General features: G+C 33.7%; 1 protein-coding gene across 3 annotated transcripts in view; it reads right to left on the bottom strand.

Moving 5' to 3' along the window:
• LOC117174959 overlaps positions 1-22,002 on the bottom strand; it is a 65,392-nt gene that overhangs the window by 21,977 nt on the left and 21,413 nt on the right. For all 3 annotated transcript variants that reach the window (XM_033364432.1, XM_033364429.1, XM_033364430.1), the window contains exon 2: positions 16,169-16,367. In XM_033364432.1, the coding sequence (XP_033220323.1) occupies positions 16,169-16,366 (198 nt within the window). In that variant the 5' untranslated portion in view covers position 16,367. The remainder of the gene's footprint in view (positions 1-16,168; positions 16,368-22,002) is intronic.

Genomic DNA, 22,002 nt, shown 5'->3' with positions numbered 1-22,002 from the left:
TTTTGCTTAATCGAGTGAACTTTATGTTTTCGGCTACGAATTAAACATTGATGATGAGTGAGAGTTGATAATGTGACAAACTTTGCTTGTAATCGTCAAACGTTATTGTCATTGACGTGGATGCTTTATTACGTTTAGCTTTCTTGTTTCCCTCATCATTTCCCACAACTTGATAGGCATTTCATTTTGATCTTAACCCAATAAATTCAATTAAAATTTTTCCGTTGCATTCATCTTTCATGAGTCCTAAGACCTTTTATTAAGTAATTCAATTTTATAGACATTATTTGGTGGATAGTCTGAAGCTTCAAATTTTTCTGATTCTCTTTTAATATAATCATAAAAGTTGGGAACTGTAGTGTGGTAAATGAAGCTGTATGTGCCTATAGTGTTACCAAAGACTGAGTTGTTCACGAGTTTAAAATCTTTTTTTCCTGCTTTCTCAAGTCAGTATTCCAGTCAATATAGTCCTCTAACCACGGTTTTTGTTTGAATTGTAAAACTCTGTGAATTTTAACAACTTTCATCCCCAAATTTAAATACTATTTTAAGTTTTGATAATGGAAAACGTAATTCGTTTTTGATTTTAAATTGGTTATTAATTTATGAATTTTAGATGTTAGAAGAAGAGGTACAAAATGCTCCAGACATATCATGGAGTTCTTCAGGATATTACAATTCTACTTCAAAAATATAACCTATTTCTGAATCATTGGGAATTTTGAAAAAATTTAGTATGTTTTCAAAATGGTCAAACTAATTAAAATCATTATTGGGTAAATATTGACTCATAGCTTTGCCGTATTGATTTTTAATATCAAAATAAGTGATGTAAGATTCTGGCTCTAATGGATTAAAATTTAACCCCATGAATCTATTATTCACTTTCGCATATCTGTTGGAACACTGAGACACACCACCTCTGATAGAACTTTCAATAAGTAATAACATTTCTGCATGTGATAATATATCGAGTTCAATTCCAATATACTTTAACACAGCATCAAAGGAAAGGCCAGGTGGTGCATAATAGTGCACTGGATCTAAATCATGGGTTTCAATACAACGACATCTAAAACTTTCAAAAATGTCTGCCAAGAGAAAAACATCATTTTAAAAACATAAATCTGAATTTTCACCTAGCGTTTTTAAATTAAATTTTTCTCAAACCTTGCAGGCATAATTATAATCTACCTCTGAAATACTGTTAATAATTCAAATTCTTCATCATTATTGGAATATTTTCTCGTTATTAATTTTTCATCATCGCTAAGATTTTAAGCTAAGTTGGAGAGGTCACTTGGCATAATTCTAAAAGAGCCAATAAATCGCAGTTTAACTTTTGTATTTTGCACCCTTTTTGAAAAGGATATATATGAGTTAGGTCAGAAAAATTCGTAAAATCGCTGCGCACGCATGTTACGGATTTCGTCGCCGATTTTTTATGTGAAAGTACTCTATGAAAGGAAACGATTTGCCAAGTTTCTTCCCATTCGGTGAAAATGGTAAAATATGACAGCCCTTGAAAGTTCGAAATTTCGAAAAAAGCGACATTTTCTAAAAATTCTAGAACCCTTCAGCCTTGATCAATTTTGATCCACAAGGTCGCTTTTTTTATTAATCCAGCTTTAATTAAAAAATGTGTCTTAATGCTTTTACGCAATTGCAGCATCTGTACGAAGCATTAAGTACTTGCAATTTTTTGAAAAAATGAGGGCATTTCCGCATGCCACTCTAACGTTAATTAAAAAATGTAGAGGATCCACGACATCGCAATTTGTTCGTATTGATGCGAGGTTTCACCCCGTTTTTAGATTTTTCAATTTCATATACTACAAGGTGAGATATGCGAATTTTAAAAATGGCACTTCTTTGAAAATAGCCCATATTGATATCCCAAGATCTTTTTTCTGACCACACTGATTTTCACGAAAATTGCACATCATAATCTTGAAACGCCCCTAAACAAAACACAAAAATACCTGAAAGGTAGTTGGGCCTTGTACCGCAGATATGAATTTTTTTCTTTTGGTGCTTTGATTGTTTCGCGTCGCAGGCTAGCCGCCGCTCGGCCGGTATAGTAGTGCCGTGACGCCACGTAATTGACTCATTGTCACCTGTTCTCCAAAACAAACCTCGAAATTCGAAGTATATGCACACGTAATGATATGTTTCGGCCCTTAGATTTGTAGTTTAAAACTTGTTTCGTCGAAAATAGCGAGAAAATTCATTCAAAAATTTCAGGACGTTTTAAAATAATTTGGTTGTTTGGAGAATTGGCGATAAGATTATTCTTCAGTACTTTCGTTGGGTGAGAATCAGCGGCTCAGGCTATCTTGGTAAAGCTGAAAGATTGTCATATTTTTATTATTTTTATGATAACGTTGTCAATTTAAAAGATGATGTGTTTAAGTTCATGCAGGTCAAAGTACTCCGTAATGAAAATAAGTTCTCTAGTGGTTTGATTTCTATCTTGTGTAGAAAAAGTTTATGTAAAAAGTTCATTTTTAAATTGATAAATGATTTTTCGTGTCAGTGATCTTACTTAAAGCTTTTCTAGCTTGGACGAAGTTCTAAAAATGTCCTAAGTCAGTCCATATAACGTTCCATAAATATACAATGTTCCAGAGACGCTTTGAAGACGTAATTCAAACATAAAACGTTTTTAGAACTTTATATAATCTGACTTAGAACAGTTTTGAAAACGTTCAAATAACGTCTTTTGACATGCAAGTCCAAAAAACAGTTTAAGGACGATCCAATTACGTTCTTTAAACTTCATGCTCACTGGGTTCCTTTTATGGAATGTAATTAGTTTTAAATAAAATGTGCACTTTTTTAAAGTGACAGTTTTAAATACTTTCGAATTTATTATATATCTGATATCTCAAAGGTACTTACCATATAACTACTTTAATATGCGAAGAAAATCATCCGGTGAAATGGATATATCTAAATTCTCAAGAGATTTGATGAAGAACAATGCAACGATACTCTTTATATTTACAACACAGTCGCGAACGTGTCTTTGTCAGCTCTTAGTATTTTCATGCAGTTTTCCTTTCAAGCAAATCATTTATTTATCATACATTTTGCTTTTCACCTTGCTTATGAGTCGGCTACAGCTATCTTTATTAGTAACATATCACGCTTTTTTATATTTCCATCTGAATTAAATCTAAAATTTTCAAATATAACTCAATATTACTCTCAAGTTTAGATCACTGACATACAAAATCATTTATTAACTTAAAAGTGACCATTTAACATAAACTTTTTCAACAAAAGATAGAAATCAAACTATTGGAGAACTTATTTTCATTACGGTGTACTTTGAATGGCACAAACTCTAAAAATGGCATCTTTTAAATTGATAACATTATCCCAGAAACAATGAAAATCTCAAAAGTCGCTGATTCTCACCCAAGGACAGTTCTGAAGATTAATCTTATCGCCAATTCTCCAAACAACCAAATTGTTTTGAAACGTCCTGAAATTTTTGAATTATTCTCGCTATTTTTGACAAAACATATTTTAAACTACAAAATTAAGAGACAAAACATATAAGTACGTGTCCTTGTACTTCGAATTTCGAGGTTTGTTTTGGAGAACAGGTGACAATGAGTCCATTACGTGGCGCCACGGCACTACTATACCGGCCGAGCGGCGGCTAGCCTGCGACGCAAAACAATCAAAGCACCAAAAGAAAAAAATTCATATTTGCGGAACAAGGCCCAAATACTTTACAGGTATTTTTGTGTCTTTCTTAGGGATGCTTGAAAATAATTTTGTGCAATTTCCGTAAAAATCGGTGCTGTCAGAAAAAAGATCTTGGGGTATCAATGTGTGCTACTTTCGATCAAGCGCCATTTTAAAATTCGCATATCTCAGCTTATAGTGGATGGAATCGAAAAATCTAAAAACGATGTGAAAGCTCGCATCAAGACGAACAAATGGCACCATTAGGATAAATTTCTAAATTAAAGTTGGGATAATGAAGAAAAAAATTCAACCTTGTGGATCAAAATTGATCAAGACTGAAGGGTTCTACAATTTTTCGAAGATGGCGCTTTTTTCCAAATTTCGAACTTCCAAGGGCTGTCCAATATTTAGCATTCTCGCCAAATGGGCTTAAACTTGGTGAATCGTCTTCTTTTATAGAGTACTTTCACATAAAAAATCGGCGGCGAAATCCGTCACATGCGTGCACAGCGATTTCACGAATTTTGCAGCCCCGACTAAATTATGAAATGCTATGGGAATTATATGTTAGTTTTGGTCATTTACGTTACACCTGTCATGATAAGGGCTACGCTATGTACCTGTGAAATAGTCGTGATCCCGATGTTTAACATCATATTTGTTAAAATCTTGTTAGAAAATATGACAAACTTTTGCGTTTCGAAAATTATGCTTTTGCCTTAATGTTTAGAGTTCCATTGGCACTAGATTTTTAAAATAAGAATCTACTTTCCCAGCTAACTTTTTCAACTCATTGACAAACTACGTGCTACAGCCCGTTCGATGATAAACTTGAGGTTCAGATTGTGAATCATCAGAACTGCGTTTTGTGTAATAAGCAACGCTTGTAGGTATCCAATGGGCACAAAGTTTGGCGACGTCTTTAGGAGATCGTTTCGACATTTTTACGACATATGTACGACATCCTATTTCCATGTCGTTTCGGTGTCTTTGCGATATCGTAAAGACATCGTCAGATCATACGACTTATTTACGATATCGTAAAGACACCTAAACGACATGGACATTGGATTTTGTAAAGTTTTCGTAAAGATGTCGTACCGATGTTGTAAGACGTCGCCAAACTTTGTGCCCACTGGGTATATGTTTCTGATAAGCATTTCCTTGATTAATGATAACTGACTCTAACAAACAACCTATATAAGTATATACTGCAAATTGAAGCTTCTCTTTATATTTATAATTTTTAAATATTAAATCTTTATGCTCTTCTGTGGGAAGTATAAGTATAAGAAAGACATTTCTCAAATTTAAAGTGACACAAGCACCTTCCTTAGAAATAAGTGCACCACTTAGCTTTTGCTATTTTTGATTTCACTAGTATAGATAGATTTTTGATTAAAGCAAAATGATACACTTCTATATCTGAATGACAGTATTTTTAATCATAAGAAGGTGAATAGTAAGTTTTTTAGATTTTTCATGGCTTAAAAATACTAGCTAGGGAAAACAATGTGAATCTTAATGTTTAATATTGATCACAACTTTTTTGAAGACCGAACCTTAAAAGGTGCCTGTCTATTAATGTTAACCCTTGAGTTTACAATTTCAATCAAACTCCAACCCGAATCTTTTCTTTTTAGTTGGTCAATTTTAACTTGAACCTGTTCTCTAACTTTATCTTCAAACCATTCACCAATGTTTGTGGTTGTCAAAATAGGTTTATTTTTAGTACAAACATTTTTTTCCTCTCTTTTTTCTTCACTATCCACTATTGCCTTAAAAACCCCAGTAAATTCAACACAAACCTTAATATTACCCAAACTATTTATTGCGTTTTTAATTCTCGGAATGAACATTCGTTTGCAATCATCTAAAAATGTATTTAAATCTTTATGAATTAAAGTCGATATTACCCCAGTTATTATCTTCGTTTGAAAGGCACTAACACATCATCCCACACTACTCTCTCTCGTAGCTTCATCGAAACTTCACGCAGGCCAGCTCCTGTTTTCAGCAACTTGTTTAATTTTCTGCTTGCTTTCTTCAAATTGGTTATCGATGACATGATAACACGTTTTTACCCCATGGATAATTGTTTGATCTTCCTCAGCATTTTATTTAATAGTCTGATATTTTTAGTTCCCTCCCTCGTCCACCATCTAATTTCTTGAGCAGGTAGAGGCGGCTATTTAAGTATAAGTTTATACCCCGTTTTCATGATTAACAGAACTTTTTTTATATTTTCCGAAATCCATTTTAAAATTAAAACGGAATCAACAAATAAAATACACTTTAAGATTTAAAGTACCCCGCAGCAAACGTGCATGAAATGTCTTTCGGTCGATTTTAATTAAACTTCGTAAAATTGTAGTTCTCAATGTCTCGATCACAAGTTTTATGGGACACAAAGTCCGAAAATGGACAGTTTTTGAATTACAGAGGGTTAAAAGTCCAACCCTTTTAAGAAACATTACCAAATATCTCGAAAACTGCAGCTCTGCGTAAAAAATGTTCCCTATGGAAGTTATTGGGCTCTAACGGGGAAATGCAAAGAAAGTCATGGCCTTAAGACACAGGTCATTTTTCAAGGTCAATCAATGTGAACTTGTCATTCATTGCTAATATTCAGCCAATAAAGACAAGATATAAAGAGGAAATCAATATAGAACCCATAAGGGCAAGAAATGAAAATGACTTAGTCAATAGCCAGCCAATGAAGGAGAATCATGGGAAGGATGTTTTCAAGACACATCCTTCTTGATTGTCACGTAACTTACGCTCTTCTTGATCCCCCCCCCCCCTCGAAAAAGAAAACAAAGAATAAAATAATATAAAACGGATGTTTGCGCGCGCAGCGCGCAGGTGTGATAAGCCCCATTAGTACTTTCATAATCATAAGAACAATAACTTGAGAGCTCTGCTATCATTTTTATGCGAGTCATTTTGTGTTTACAAAAGTAGATTGCTACATGTGATTTTGTTATTCTGTTTTATTTTCTCTTTGAACTGTGTTACTTCATGGATGAGTGAACGTTAAACCCGCTACATTGTATAGTCAATCTACTGTTTTTCTATAGTGTTAGTAGAGTGTGTTTACTAAAGCAATTCCTAATTAAGTATTTGCATTCTATAATTGTAAATCTTTAATCAGAATGACATTTAGAAATCTTTTACGGTGTTATATTTGTGATGGACGATTTGCTCCTTGTTTCATTACTCGAATCAACGGAGATGGGAATGCTGGTAAAAGGGAAACTGATATTCACAGACGAGATGGATTACGAAGACCGCCATTAGAAGTTACATATCTGACAAATATATGCTCCACTTGCAATCGATCGATTTTTAACGAAATCGCTGCTATGGAGGAGGATCCCACATGTTCAAGACTGAATGTCTTAACGCAGGCTACAAATAACACTTTCCTTCTCTGTAATTCCGCTGATAATACGCAAAGATTATCAGTCGAATGCAAAGTTAATGTTTTTTTTTATGGAATATTTACATCCCTGGAAACGTAAGATCATATCCGCATCATTTAAATGATGAAGGTTTAATTCTGCAGCCACTTTTAGAGGGCTTACGTTTCATTAACAGGCCATACAGCCTTCATTGGCCGGGTATTGTCTAAATCTCGCTCATGTCTTGCCTTCATTGGCTCGATAATGACTAAATCGCACTCATGACTTGCCTTCATTGGCTGGCTCTTGACTAAGTCATTCTCATTTCTTGCCTTAATGGGTAGGATGGGTGGAGCATAATTGTGGAATGTCTAAGCAATCTATTTTGTTTATAAAAATAAATTCTCGCAATCGTATACCCATCAACGTCTTCTTAAGAGCCTGATAAGTTACGACCTAGATAGCTGAGATTTCTCCCTAACCTTATACCCATCAACGGGTTCTCATTAATATCAATATATATAGATATAATTTCATCTCTGATTCATAGAAGATCTTGATAGTTTTCGGTTTCTCAGAACTGATCAACATATGATCCCAGTGGGCACAAAGTTTGGCGACGTCTTAACGACATCTTTACGACATCTTTACGACAACTTTACGACATCCTATGTCAATGTCGTTTCGCTGCCTTTACGATGTCGTAAAAAAATCGTCAGATCAGGCGACTTATTTACGATATCGTAAATACAGCAAAAAGACATGGACATAGGATATCTTAAAGTTGTCGTAACGCTGTCGTAACGATGTCGTAAAGACGTCGCCAAATTTTTTACCCACTGGGGTGTGAAATCAGTCTTTTAGGGTGACATTTATTGAGTAATCAATATGATTTATGGTATTTCCGAGAAGCTTCACCTTCGTTGACCCACACTTGATATTGTCAATCCATTTGTGCGTAGAAATAAATAAATGACACTTCGCAAATTTACAATAATTTATTATTCAAACAATTTTTATAAACAAAGTCGTGATTTGGCTACTTTTCAATGAATGGGCTCAATTTTTGTTGACGAGATCAAGTAGTGATGTCCTTTTGATGACTCTTTGTTATGATACTTCGAAAATTGGTACCAATTATTCATCATTTAAACAATTTTATTAAACAAATTCACAGCTTAACGATTTTTTAATGAATAGGCTGAAGTCACAGTATCATAGCAAAGAGTCATCGGAAAGACAACTCTAGTTTATTCCTTAAACAGAAATAAAAAAATCTCCAAAATGTAAATTTTGTTTATAAAAATTGTTTAAATAATGGATAATTGCTATCAATTTGTAAAGTATCGTGGTAAAGAATCATCAAAAAGGCATATATAGCTGATTCCGTAAACAAAAATTAAGCCTATTCGTTGAAAAGTCGCCAAACTGAAAATGTATGCTCAGTAGACTATATCAGTACTTATTATTTGCTAAAAATATTAGGAAAAGGTGGGGTTTTTAAGATAATATTTTCTTTTTACAAATCCAGAATGACTTTGTCATTTTTTATTCATTTTCAAGGTTTTTGTGGACTTCGAAAGAGTGCTTAAAACTGCATAAACTAAAAACATAAAAACCTTCATATCTCGTAAACTCCAAACGGCACGTTTTTACATTCTCATCAGAAAAGGTATTCGATATGTGTAAAATTTGACCCACCCAATTTTTGTCAAATGTCCATGTTTTGAGATCCCCTGCATCCAAAAATAGGTTTTTAATCATGTGTTAGTCTATCTGTCTATATGCATGTATGTATGTACGTCTTTCTGTGTGCACGACATCTTCTGAAAAAATTAATCTGTTAGATTGGCCTTTGGTACACTGTTTAAGTGTCCTAAACTAAAGGCCAAGTTCGTCAGCCAGCCATTTTGGATAAAAATTCAAAAAGTTAGCGCATTTAAATACCTTCAAGACGACTTTTTTCAAAATTAAAAAATTCTCTGTACGGATATTCATAGTATTCAAAAAGACGAACAGTTTATTTATCCTAAATACCTTTCTTCACAAAACTAAAAATTACCAGAGTTATAGCATTTACAAACATTCCAAAAAACACACGAAAATGAACATTTTAATCCAAATAACGCACGATATAAAAAAAGTCAAAAAAAGAAAATTGTTCATTTTTGAATTCCCTACAAGGTAGTCATAAAATCTCGTTGAGTTTTCTGGAGAAATCGAAAATCCTCATTTCAACAGCATAAAAAATAATAGAAGGTCCAAAAATTAAATTTTTTCATTTCACAATTTCACAATATTCCTGAAATTCTTAAATATATAAATGTGTTTTCTTTCGTACCTAAAGGATGCGCCGGAATGTGAAAATGAGACCCTCATTATTAGAAGTTTCGTTGGATTGTAGTCGTAACTAGACTCTCAGCCCTAGACGCTTTGAGATGTCACTGATGTTACTGTCACAGATGTTAGGGATATAATTTAGAAGTTAAAGAACAGTCAGGCTGCTGTGTAGACCGTATGTTTAACTTTTAAATCGTAAAAATAAAAATTGAAATGAGCAAATTTAATGTTTGAAAAAACGACAGAAATTGCAATAAAATATTGAATAACAAAAGATTTTTTTTTTAATGTGCATCGCCAAATTACTATTTTCGATGCTTTAATCTCTAGTTTTAAAACGTCTGTGCACAAGTTTGGGAATAGACCAATACCGGGCGCGTAACGCAAGGTAAATATATTATCGAGCGCGAAGCACGAGATAAATATAGTATCGAGCGTGAAGTGCAAGAACCAACAGTCGCGCGGCCTGGGCGTGCCCAAACTTGCGACCGAAGCAAATCGCGCGCGTAGTGCGCGATGAGAATATGCCAGCTAAGTAGGAAGATTTTTTAAAGTAAAATTTGTAAAAAACTTATTATACTTTTAAATTTTTTAATATTCCTACAAAATATAAGAATGTCACTACTCGCTAAATCTGAATTCGTTAAAATTTTACTAATTCAATTAGTACAATCAATTTTGACTGAAAAATTAGTTACGTTCAAGGTTTTGACTAATGAATTGGTCAACGGGCCACTCTAAGTACCTTAACAATTGAGTTAGTCAAAAAAATATCTAATTTTCGTTAGTCATTTCTGAAAACTACCAATTCATTAGTCAATTTCTAAACATAACCACTATCTACTGCAAGTCGTTGATGCGCAAATACCAATGCGCGTCGGAGTGAAGTGACCATACTCCGTAACCATGGTGATTGATGGGAAGGAGGGGATGTAGTTAGTGGAAAGTTTTGGAGTTTTTGAGTCAAGTGAAATCAAGTGCGGTTGACATTTTTTAAACAAAAATCAGAAGGCAGCAGTAGCGGAAGGAAAATTCTTAAAAGAATACTTTGGTAAATACATTTTTTTCAATATTAGCGTCAAGCACTAGAACTGCAACGCAAGCGTTACAGGCATGTAACCTTTGTGTACAATCTGTGTTTCGCGATTGTGCTGGCAGAAATTTGCATAATTTTATAGATTTTGCACCTTTTTTATATATTGCTTCTTCATGTAACATACTATATTTCTCTTACAAACAAAAATATTTCCTACCCTTAAGGTACAGTAGATATAAATGTAAAGAAAATTTGCCGTTTGCTAACTTTCAAACGATACCATTTTTTCAGCATTCTTCTAGAGCAAAATCATTCTGATTTTACTTTATCTTAAGAATCTTTTTAGTAATCCCTCTAATTTTTAATCGATCTTGGCCCTTAAACAAATTATATGAAATGATAATAGTTTGAAATTTTCAATACAGATTCGACATTTTTTCATTGTTTTCAGATTTTCAGAAATTTGAGGTTAGAAAATATGAAGAATTTTAACGATTTGACAATTGATGAGTTGGCTGTCGTGTTGCAGAAGGTCATTGAGCTGGAATTTGCTGCAATTTTGAAAGGTAAGAACAATAAAATGATTTGTAATTTTCACAAAAATTATTTGCCATTCATAAAGTGGAATAGTTCAAATTGAATAGAATAGTATACCCGGTAGAAAGCGTTAAATAGAAAAAAATTAATATTTTCAGATTTTAGCGTAAAAGTGAAGCTAATTCTATTATTTTGAATACGCGTTTTTTCCATCTGTCTAAAATGTCATTATGAGAATAGGATATCTAACTAGTTTATTTCTATTTCCATAGCGGCCGCCGCAAAGGTTCCTATTCCCCAAAAGAGAACGTGTTTTCAATATATTTAATTTCTTGTAATTGTATCGACAGGTAACCTCACAGAGATGTATTCTATTCCCCAAAAGTGCTTAATTTTTTAGATTATTTGAGTTCTTCTAATAAGTTCACAACATATGTGTGATAAACTGTTTTAATTCCTTCATGTGTAATATAAGTTTTGAAAATTTAATTTTAATGAGTTCAAGTCCGCCTCTCTAGAGTAAACATTATTTTAATTCACACATTTCGAGGCGTCCTAACGATAGGATGCCAACGCATGCAATCGACTAGATGATACGTAACCAAAAATATAAACAATAAAAAACTAACCAAGAAGTAAGCACTACAAAGTTTTAGATCGCGGAATTGAACAAGATGAAGCTAGATGTTGGCCAAAACTAGAAGATGCTCGCTCGCTCCATCAAAACATTAAAGTGCTATCTCGGGCGAGCAAAGCATGAAGGTGCTACTTCTCGCTTATAATCTAAACGCGGGAAGTGACAAACTTCATGCTTTGCTCGCCCGAGATAGAACTTTCATGATTTGAAGAAGCGAGTGAGCACCTTTTAGTTTTGGCCAACTTCTAGCCTCATCTTGCTCAATTACGCGAGCAAGACTTTCTAGCGCTAACTTCTCGCTTAGTTTTTTATTGTTTTAAGTTTTGGTTAAGTACCGTCAATTCATGTCGCGTGCGTTGGCATCCTACCGTTAGGACGCTTCGATTTGAATAGATTTCTTGTATGCATTTTTCAAGACGTTTAACTGAATTATTAAAATATAAATAAATTTGATTGTTTTTTGAATTTATAAGTTATAAAAAGATTTAATAATGAAAAATAGGTTAAATGCTTTCGTTACATTTTACTAAGTCAATTGCGAGGAATAGGATTTGCACTTTTTCTGTTTCCGTTGGGGGATTTCTAGGCGGAGCTTTTGTCTTACCATTTTAGGGAATGATAGCGAATATGCTGACGGACGTCCCCGAACTCTTGTTTTGTGGGATAATAAAAAAAAATTAGTTTTGCTAAATTTGGTTAATGTGTGTGTGTATTTTGAGGTTATGTGTTACAATTTTCCCCAGATTGACTTCCAAACCACACAACATGTTTTGCCAAAAACTGAGGACAAGCAAAAAAAAAACATTTTAACTAATGACCCGAAACTAACCTTGTTTTTAGGCAATCGAAAAAGTTTATTTCATAAATAATTTCCAAATGCTGAAAAATTAAATAACAGAAAGCTGAAAACTCAGCCTAACATTAAAATAGTGCACATGCATAACATTTTTATTTACTAAAATACAGTTTTTTGTTATTACCTCGCAAAAAAAGAGTGCGGGGATGTCCGTTATACTATTTTATAGCATCTCCAAATTTACTTTTTGAAAATTTAAATCTTTATGGTCAAATAATTTAATGGACAAAATCATTCTGATAATGTACAGTAGCGTAAAAAAGTTTTCGACCACCTCTCCTTTTTATGACTGAATAAATTCTCTTAATTTTAATGATACCGGAGCTAAAAAAATGTCTCTTTAAAAGGTTGATTGTTTTCGAAATTCTGTTTAAATTAAGCCCAGAGTGAAGCCAATTTGTCTAGTCTTTTTTATTAGATATTGCAAAAATAGTATAAATTTCAATGTTTTCTTAAATTTGCAATTACTTCCAAAATTGTCCACATTTTTCAATGTTCTTGAGCTTATTTTGAAGTTTTTTTTAACCGTATCACAACAGTTTACGAGTGTGAATCGCAAAAAATTTATTTTCGAAATGCAAGAACTTGAATTTGTAACAAAAAAGTTGGAAACATTGAAATATTATTTTTAGTTAAGAAAAATGTTAAAATAGTTTGTTTTTTAAAATAATAATGCATTCATGCATTTACAATTACAGATAATTTAAGAGATTTGGCTTTACTACCCGCGATTTTACCCAATACTGATTTCTCAACGGGTAAAAGTTCAGTTGACGACATCAGAGAAAAATAAATTATTTTTCCTTGTGTTTTTTAATTCACAATTGTTTTTTCAAATGCATTCCTTTAAATTTCATAGACAAAATAAAAACCTCTCAACTTTGTGTTACTGTTTCAGCTCGGAACCAATATAGACGATTATGTGGCGGATGTTCGCAAAGATGCTTCGACGAACGTCCAGCCGTACATAATCCTTATCAAAGGTGACACTAAGGACCGACTCTTCATACAAGTTGACGGACGTTACATCCAAATTAATGATCGCGCAAGCGCAATAACTGCGTTTGATTTGCTGTATAAATTGCATTACGTCCTAAACGTGCATTTTGATCCTTCCCTAACGTTTTTTATAATTTTATGGAAGTTTATCTTTATAAAACCTTGAAATCGGCAAAGAACTCAGTGAGGTCCTTAGAAACAGCATTAAGAAACTTCAAATCAGCTTTCACTGAACTTTCGGACAGTCTTTAGTTTATTTTTTTGTTCTCTAAATAATATTTCTTTTGTACGCTACGATATGTTTCATATAATTTAATAATAATTAATTAAATAAAATAATAATAATTTTAATTAATAATTATTAATAATAGTACTGTAATTGTTAATGACAATTAATTAGGTAATAATGAATTTAGTAATTACGTGTAAATATCATTGTGCAATTTATAAAATGACTTAAAGCGTTGCTTTAGAAATAAATATATTTCATTTTAAATTTTTGATTTAATTATTTAAAAACTTTGAATAGATTTATTTAAAGCAAGGCGGGAAATAAGCAACCAATGGGCGCTTGCGTTACGGGCATGCGCGTCTCTCAGAAAGCGTCTCATTTTTGACTAAGCAATTAGTGAATTTTGACTAAGCAATTGGTAGATTTTGACTAACCAATCAGTAGTTTCGCCACCGTCCGCCATTGCGACCGGTGGCGCGCCACGTCCATAGTTTGACTAATTGTCAGTTGCTGAGTTCTTGCTTCTGCAATTAGTCAAAATTGACTGATAATTAGTTAAATTTAACTAATTCAGATTTAGCGAGTACGTTATTTAAAAATATATATGTGTCTCCTTATTTTCCACGCAAACATACCTATTTTATAAGCAAGCTGATCCTGAAAATGTACAGCCGAGCGCATGATTTAAGTTGAGTTGGTGTAATATTTTAATATTTTGTACTTTCATATTTGTCTTATTTTATACAATGTAAGTCTAAAATGTTTAAAAAAATGCAAAAATAAAAAACGGCCAATATCTTTGCGAGAAACGTTTTTTCCCCGAAAACGTTGCCTGGAAAAAGTAAGTGAAGGATCCTGCTGGAAATAATATAGCATATATATGCATATAATTAATAAATAATATATTTATAATGCTTTATTTAAATAAAATGGTAAAAATTTATCAAAAATACCATTTTTAATTTTCATTGCTTATTTGTAATGTCCTAATTTGAAGCTAAAAAGGGCCTTCGTTCCTGATATTATTATGGTTATTCTACTCTTTAATTTCTGTTCTTCATGTTTGCTTTCAATTTGACAGTCAACAATATATACCTAATAGAAAAATGTTACCCGCCAATACGGATAATTCAGCGCACCTACGGTTCAATATTGCAGTATATTAACAGGTCATAAATACCAGTACCAAATGCCCCTATTGTACCCTATATTTAGTTGAGATCCCTAAAGTGACCCTTTTTCAAGATTTGATCCCAATGGTACCGGATTTTAAGCCCACAGACGGAATTTAAAAAAAATGTATTATAAGACCAAAGCTTGCAAGAGTTGAACCAATGCCATAGATATTATGGAACAGGGTTTATGCAATACTTAAATATGAGCCGTTCAGGGAATACGAGTACTTTTCGCGTTTTAGCGTCACTGGCACTGACTGGCTCCTCCGCAGACACAGGCATAGTGCATGTATGTGACATTCCGCGAGGAAAGCCTCTACTTTTTTGATCGTAGTTTTGAAGACATTCACGGTTTTCCGAACAAAGGTCAAAAGTTAGCATCCTTAAAAATTGCATTCAAAAAGAATCCACTGAGTGAAAATGTTTTTCTTGTCACTGAAAAAATTTAAATTTAATTTTTTGTTGTACAAGAGTTTTGTACAAAATAATATATGAATCAGTTACTTGAAAATGTATATGTTATGCGAATTTATTTTTGTTTAAAATTACAAATTTTAGTATTATGAAATCTAAAGCAATCTAGATTTTTAGAGATTATTTTATATTTTAATTACACACATACTTTCGAAAACTTACGTTTTCATCCAGATGAGACCAAAAAATCTAAAGTGGGCAGTGATTTCTTTCAGAAAAATAAAACACAATTTGGAAAATAGATACCAGGCTCTGAGACCCATGTCGAATTACAAAAGTTTATATAAATGTTCAGACTACATAATGGAAAAGGTTTAATTTTCTTAAAAAATTACAAACAAATCTTCAAGAGTTTTAATTAAAGGATGTATTTCACCTTTTAGCTGTACTAACTTGACTTCTAAAAAGCTAAGCTTATTCAAAATACTCCAAAGAATTCTATTTCATATTTATTATTTTATACTTTGCACTTTACTTATTTTTAAATGTGTGCAAAATGCATTAGTACTATTCTGTGGCAAAGAAAACGTGCAGCTATCTATACAAAGATAATTAATTTCTATATCCACAAATAGATATATACATAAATATATACTTGCCTTCGGCCCTTCTAAGATTTTATTATTTTATTTTGCAAAATGTATATTTTTTACAAGTTTTATATTTCATGTTAAGGGAAAAAGTGATTACACGCCCAAACCCATGAAAGTTACAAGATCGAACCCCGCCAAAAGAATTGCTAAGTAGAACTGCTTTAAAAAAATGAATTACCGTACCTGTATCTGATTTGTATTAATTTCTTCAATGTTATCAAGTCCAACTTTCTTCATAGAATTTGGTTTCTCAGCAAATTTTCGAGCATCAGTTACTGTTCCCGGATACTGTCCTGAATATTCAGGATGGTGGGGAAGCGAAAAAACTTTTCCAAATACAAGTGCCACCAAACAGAGTGACAAATACTGATTGCACTTCATCCTGAAAACAATTGTTATGATTATCTATAACTTTTTAATGGAGACAGTCATTACTCACACAGTAAGCGCACAAGAATAAAATAATTAGGCGTTTTTTACATTCATACTGATTTTCTAGTTTCAGTATCTGATTCTTCGGCTTTTTCCTTTTACCACTATTTCATTATTCCATATATGTACATAATGTATAGAATTCCTTACTAAGGTAAAAAAATTTAGGAATGTAGAAACAGTATCGTCTGTTTCGGTGCTGTTTCTACCTTCTCAAATTTGTTTACCTCTATAAGGGTACTGAATGAGTATCCAAACGTTGGTTAATATTATAAATGTTCGATTATTCTAATTTGATAATAACAGAAATAAGGAATACGAAATACATACAAAAAAGAAAGAAGGGGATTTAGTTGATTGCCTTCTCATTTTTCTTTTCTCTTTTTTATTTTTATCTACATATCTCAAGTCGTAAAAGCCTATGCCTGAGTGGTTGGTGGAAGGGCGAACAGTACTCCTTCCAAAGATGGGCAACTTAGGTGATCCACAGAATTACAGACCATTCATTTCTCTAAACACACTGTATAAGACCATGAAAGCTACACTAAATGATATGATTGTTAGGATAATCGGACCTGTCCACATGCATGAAGGCATGCACCTTAAGTCTTCTGTTCGGCGAGTCTAGATCTCACGCCGTCGTGGTGGTCGAGAAATAATGAGTCTCAAATGTTTACACAAAAAGATTATTCTGATTTTATCCACTTTCTTTAAAATGGTCAGGAAGCACGAAGAAGTATTCAAATAAGTGTTTCTGTACAAAGCAGCGAAACTGATGCGGGAACACAATGCGACACTAAAAGTGCTTGGTTACCATATCTGTCACTGTAACAGCATTAGCCTTAAGACCGCCCCTCTAAAAGCTGCTAGAGAATCGAATCACTTGACGAGAATGAGAAGTGCCGCATATACTGGAATCTCATATTTTTGACATTTATTTCTGATGCGCACTCGAGGCCTGCATTTGTCGTCTTGCAATGAAGAAACGAATCATGTTCATTATTGAATTTTCAGCACGATCTGACAAAAAAATCATAACCAAGGATAATGTAAAGAAAGAGAGATATAGAGACCTTATAAGGAGGGACCAATCTTTCACTGCCTAATATCCTAAAAAGCATCCCTGCGTATCACAAGGGTGCTAAGACACTTGCGAGCAAAATGCAGAAGGCGGTCGTCCTTGGGTCACTCCGTGTCCTCAAGGTGCACGAGAGTTTTGCCGGATCATCGTATTAAGTCATTCACAGAGTGCAAACACCCATCTCACTGTCGTGAAACGGTGTTAGGGCTGAATTTTTACTGTGATTTCGTTGGGAGCAAACAGCCACTGAGGTATCGCCCTGGGAGGAACAGTTACCCATAAAAGTGACACTGTCCCCAGTAAAAACGCGGTAAGCCCTACATATGACTACATCTCCCTTTTGTACCTTGAGAAAACAAATTCACGCAAGAATAACAGCTCACTGCATTAATTTCGCAAGTGCCTTAGCATTTTTTTGGCATGTAAGGATGACATCAAGGCTACGAACCAGCGGTAGCTTACCGCTTTCAAAAACAGCGACAAGAAGTAAAATCATTTTGTACCTAATATCTCGGAAAAATAGTGTCGGCGCCCTTCTAAGATCTTAATACTTCTTTTTTTCCTTCTCACTGACTGAGATTCTGTAGTAAGCTGGAGCCGGAAATTCGATCAAGAATATAGTTCGTTTCTCGAATTCCAGGAGAACAATGTAGGGCCTCGAGTGTCCTTTGCCAATATTCGCGTGTTTTCCGACCCTTTTTAAGAGACGATATTTATCATTTTCAAATTTATGTAGACGTTGTGGCTTACATACATAGCGCACTTGATTGCTACCCGAATTGCACAACAGCAGGGAAGAAGCCATTGTACAAGTACAGGGGCATTTTCATATTTCGCGCCTTTAAAGTTGCATTCGGATCAGCCATTCGGTCAAGTCCGTGGATCTTCGCATCACGTTTATCATAGTTTCCATGGTTGCGTTCAAAACTTTAAATGGATACAAGTGTCAAAAAGTATAGGTTATGTTATGTAGTAATTACAAATAACCCAGTGGGCACAAAGTTTGGTGACGTCTTTACGATATCGTTACCACATCTTTACGATAACTTTACGATATCCTATGTCCATGTCGTTGTGGTGTCTTTACGATATCGCAAATAGGTCGCATGATCTGACGATGTCTTTACGACATCGAAAAAACATCCTAACGACATATGATGTCGTAAACTTGTCGTAAAGACGTCGACAAACTTTGTGCCCAATGGGTGCTGAGTGACAAATACTATAAATTGGTAACAATATTGTGCGCTTTTAGTGGGCGAAGAGTAATGACAGAAGTAATGACCTCGAAGTAATGACAGATCGGCCCGGCATGTTTATTATACTTTCGATTGATTATTCTTTACCAAAGAAATGTTTTGTGGTTTTGTATGTTTATTACTGATGGTGTCGGCAGCATTAATTTAAACTATAATTACTTAATGATAATTTAACAATCATTACTTATTATTAACTTTAATAAGTAACACATTATTTCTAGAATTAATAACTGATTTCCAATGTTTTTTTCACAGATCGATCATAGATAAATTCACATCAGGAAATTCAGATCGATTTGGTGTATTTCAGCTGGTTCATTTCAATAAATATTATTGAAAACCCGTTATCTCTAGACCTTATCCCAAGACTGGGGATTGATTAGCCTAAAATTAATTCTTAGTCATTCTGATGATATAGGTGTATCAAAGAGATATCTCGAGGTAATTTAACTTGCCTGAATTTTAATTAATAAAATATTTAAGGATTTTTTTGTATTTTAGAAAATGTTTTCTCTGGAACTGATCCTAAAATTTCGTTTGGTTAACTATTAAAATAAATTAGAGACTCTTTGGCAATAGGATTGTTTAAAAAATTTATCTAGACAAGATAATTTACTCCAGAATTGTTATTCCATTTTTGTGAGAAATTATTTTATTTTCGAAATTGGTATCTCTGGATTTTATTTCCAAACTGGCATTTGTTCAGCAGATTAATTAAATTCAGGAAAGTTAAATTGCCTCGAGATATCTTTTTGATATACCTATATCATGAAAATGAATTATAATGAATTTTAAAGGCTGATCGAATGCCAGTTTGGAAATCAAATCCAGAGATAGCAATTTCGAAAATAGAATAGTTTCTCAAAAAAAATGGAATAACAATTCTGGGCTAAATTATCTTGTCTAGATAAATTTTTTAAACAATCCTATCACCAACGAGTCTCTAATTTATTTTAATAGTTGATCAAAGAAGTTTTTAGGATGATGTCCATAGAAAACATTTTCTAAAATATAAAAAAACCCTTAAATATTTTATGAATTAAAATTCAGGCAAGTTAAATTACCTTGAGATATCTCTTTGATACACCTATATCATCAGAATGACTAAGAATTAATTTTAGGCTAATCAATCCCCAATCTTGGGAAAACGTCTAGAGATAACGGTTGTTCAATAATATTGATTGAAATGAACCAGCTGAAATGCACCAAATCGATCTGCATTTCCTGATGTGAATTTATCTATGATCGATCTATGAAAAAAACATTGGAAATCAGTTATTAATTTCAAAAATAATGTGTTACTTATTAAAGTTAATAATAAGTAATGATTGTTAAATTCCCAGTGGGCACAAAGTTTGGCTACGTCTTTACGACATTGTGACGACATATTTACGATTACTTTACGACATTCCATGTTCATGTCGTTAAGGTATCTTTACGATATCGTAAATAAGTCGTATGGCCTGACGATTTCTTAACGAAATCGTAAAGACATCGAAACGACATGGACATGGTATGTCGTAAAGTTGTCGTAAAGATGTCGTAACGATGTCGCAAAAACGTCGCCAAATTGTGTGCCTACTGGGTTATTATTAAGTAATTATTGTTTAAATTGTTGCTGCCGACACTGTTAGTAATAAACATACAATGCCACAAAACATTTCTTTGGTAAAAAATAATCAATCGAAAGTATAATAAACAAGCCAGCTCGATCTATCATTATTTCGAGGTTATGGTCGGATTCACGTTTTTACCTAAATCGCTATAAGTAATTGCAGGTAATGTCAATTAAAAATTTTCGCATGTAATATTTTATTCACTTTATTCAAAACAAATCTTGTCTATTCATAACATACCTTGTTTATGCCGCAAATAAGCGATAAACACAATTCACTCTTCGCCTACTAAAATCGCACAATATTGTTACCAATTTATACCCAGTGGGCACAAAATTTGGCGACGTCTTTACGATATCGTTGCAACATCTTGAAGACAACTTTAGGACATCCTACGTCCATGTCGTTTGGCTGTCTTTACGATGTCGTAAAGACATCGTCAGATCATCCAACTTACTTACGATATCATAAGGACACCATAACGACAATGACATAGGATGTCGTAAAGTTATCGTAAAGATGTCGTGACGATGTCGTAAAGACGTCGCTAAACTTTGTGCCCACTGGATAGTATTTGTCACTCAGCAGCTATTCCATAATGTTATTGGCACCGAAGAAAATTGATGTTTACTTCTCAGTTCACAAGTCTCGCTTCATTATTAAAGAAACACTTTTATTATTTGTAATTATTACATAACATAACCTATATTTTTTTACACTTGTATACATTTGAAGTTTCGAACGCAGCCATGGAAACTATGATAAACTTGATCCGAAGATGCACGGACTTGACCGAATGGCTGATCCGAATGCAACTTTAAAGGCGCGAAATAAAAACTGCCTCTGTATAATGGCTTCTTTCCTGCTGTTGTGCAATTCGGGTAGCAATCAAGTGCGCCATGTATGTAAGCCCCAGCGTGTTCACCATGTATATATTGCCTGTCGTAGTTATTACATCGTGCCCCATGACCACTCACATCAAGGTCGTGAGATGCAGCCATAGGTGTGATTTACCGTGGTCCTACTGGAATCCGGAGTCATTTTTAAATGGCAGTCACTCCCATCGGGGACCTGCGGAACTCGTCCTCGGGCTGCGGATACAGGGTCATTGTACAAACGGTTTCTGCTTAATATGGTTACTATAATTAATAAGCAATCGCACTATCATACCACCAGAAAGTTGTTAATGCGTTTTAAAACGTTCGAACTCGCGGAGCACCCGACAATAGGTCAGCATACAGTGTCGACAATCCTAGAGTTCGGGTTGCTGAAAATAATTTAGATGAAAACACGGTGGCAGGCACCCTCTGAGATATGATAGTGAATTCAGGAAAAGGAAGAACATTAAAATACGGGTTCCTCCTAAGCCCCAATATCTGGCTGAAATCTATGCCTCCCTTCATGAGAAACCGACGATGCGTCAAAAGATGAAGAAACGCATGCATCAAATAAACAAGAAGGTTGGATAGGCCAGACAGAATGCGTCCTGTGATCACAGTGTGATAGACTACTAGGCAGTCTGATAAATACCTAAAAATTCTAAGAGATGGCATTAGTATTCACTAATGTGAACCATTTTCGTCGAGCTTGATCCTTCAAATGACGCCTGTCAAAACTTCAGCCATTTAT

Source organism: Belonocnema kinseyi, chromosome 6, assembly GCF_010883055.1.
Source record: "Belonocnema kinseyi isolate 2016_QV_RU_SX_M_011 chromosome 6, B_treatae_v1, whole genome shotgun sequence".
NCBI lineage: Eukaryota > Metazoa > Arthropoda > Insecta > Hymenoptera > Cynipidae > Belonocnema > Belonocnema kinseyi.
This window is presented reverse-complemented; position numbering and strand designations above follow the sequence as displayed.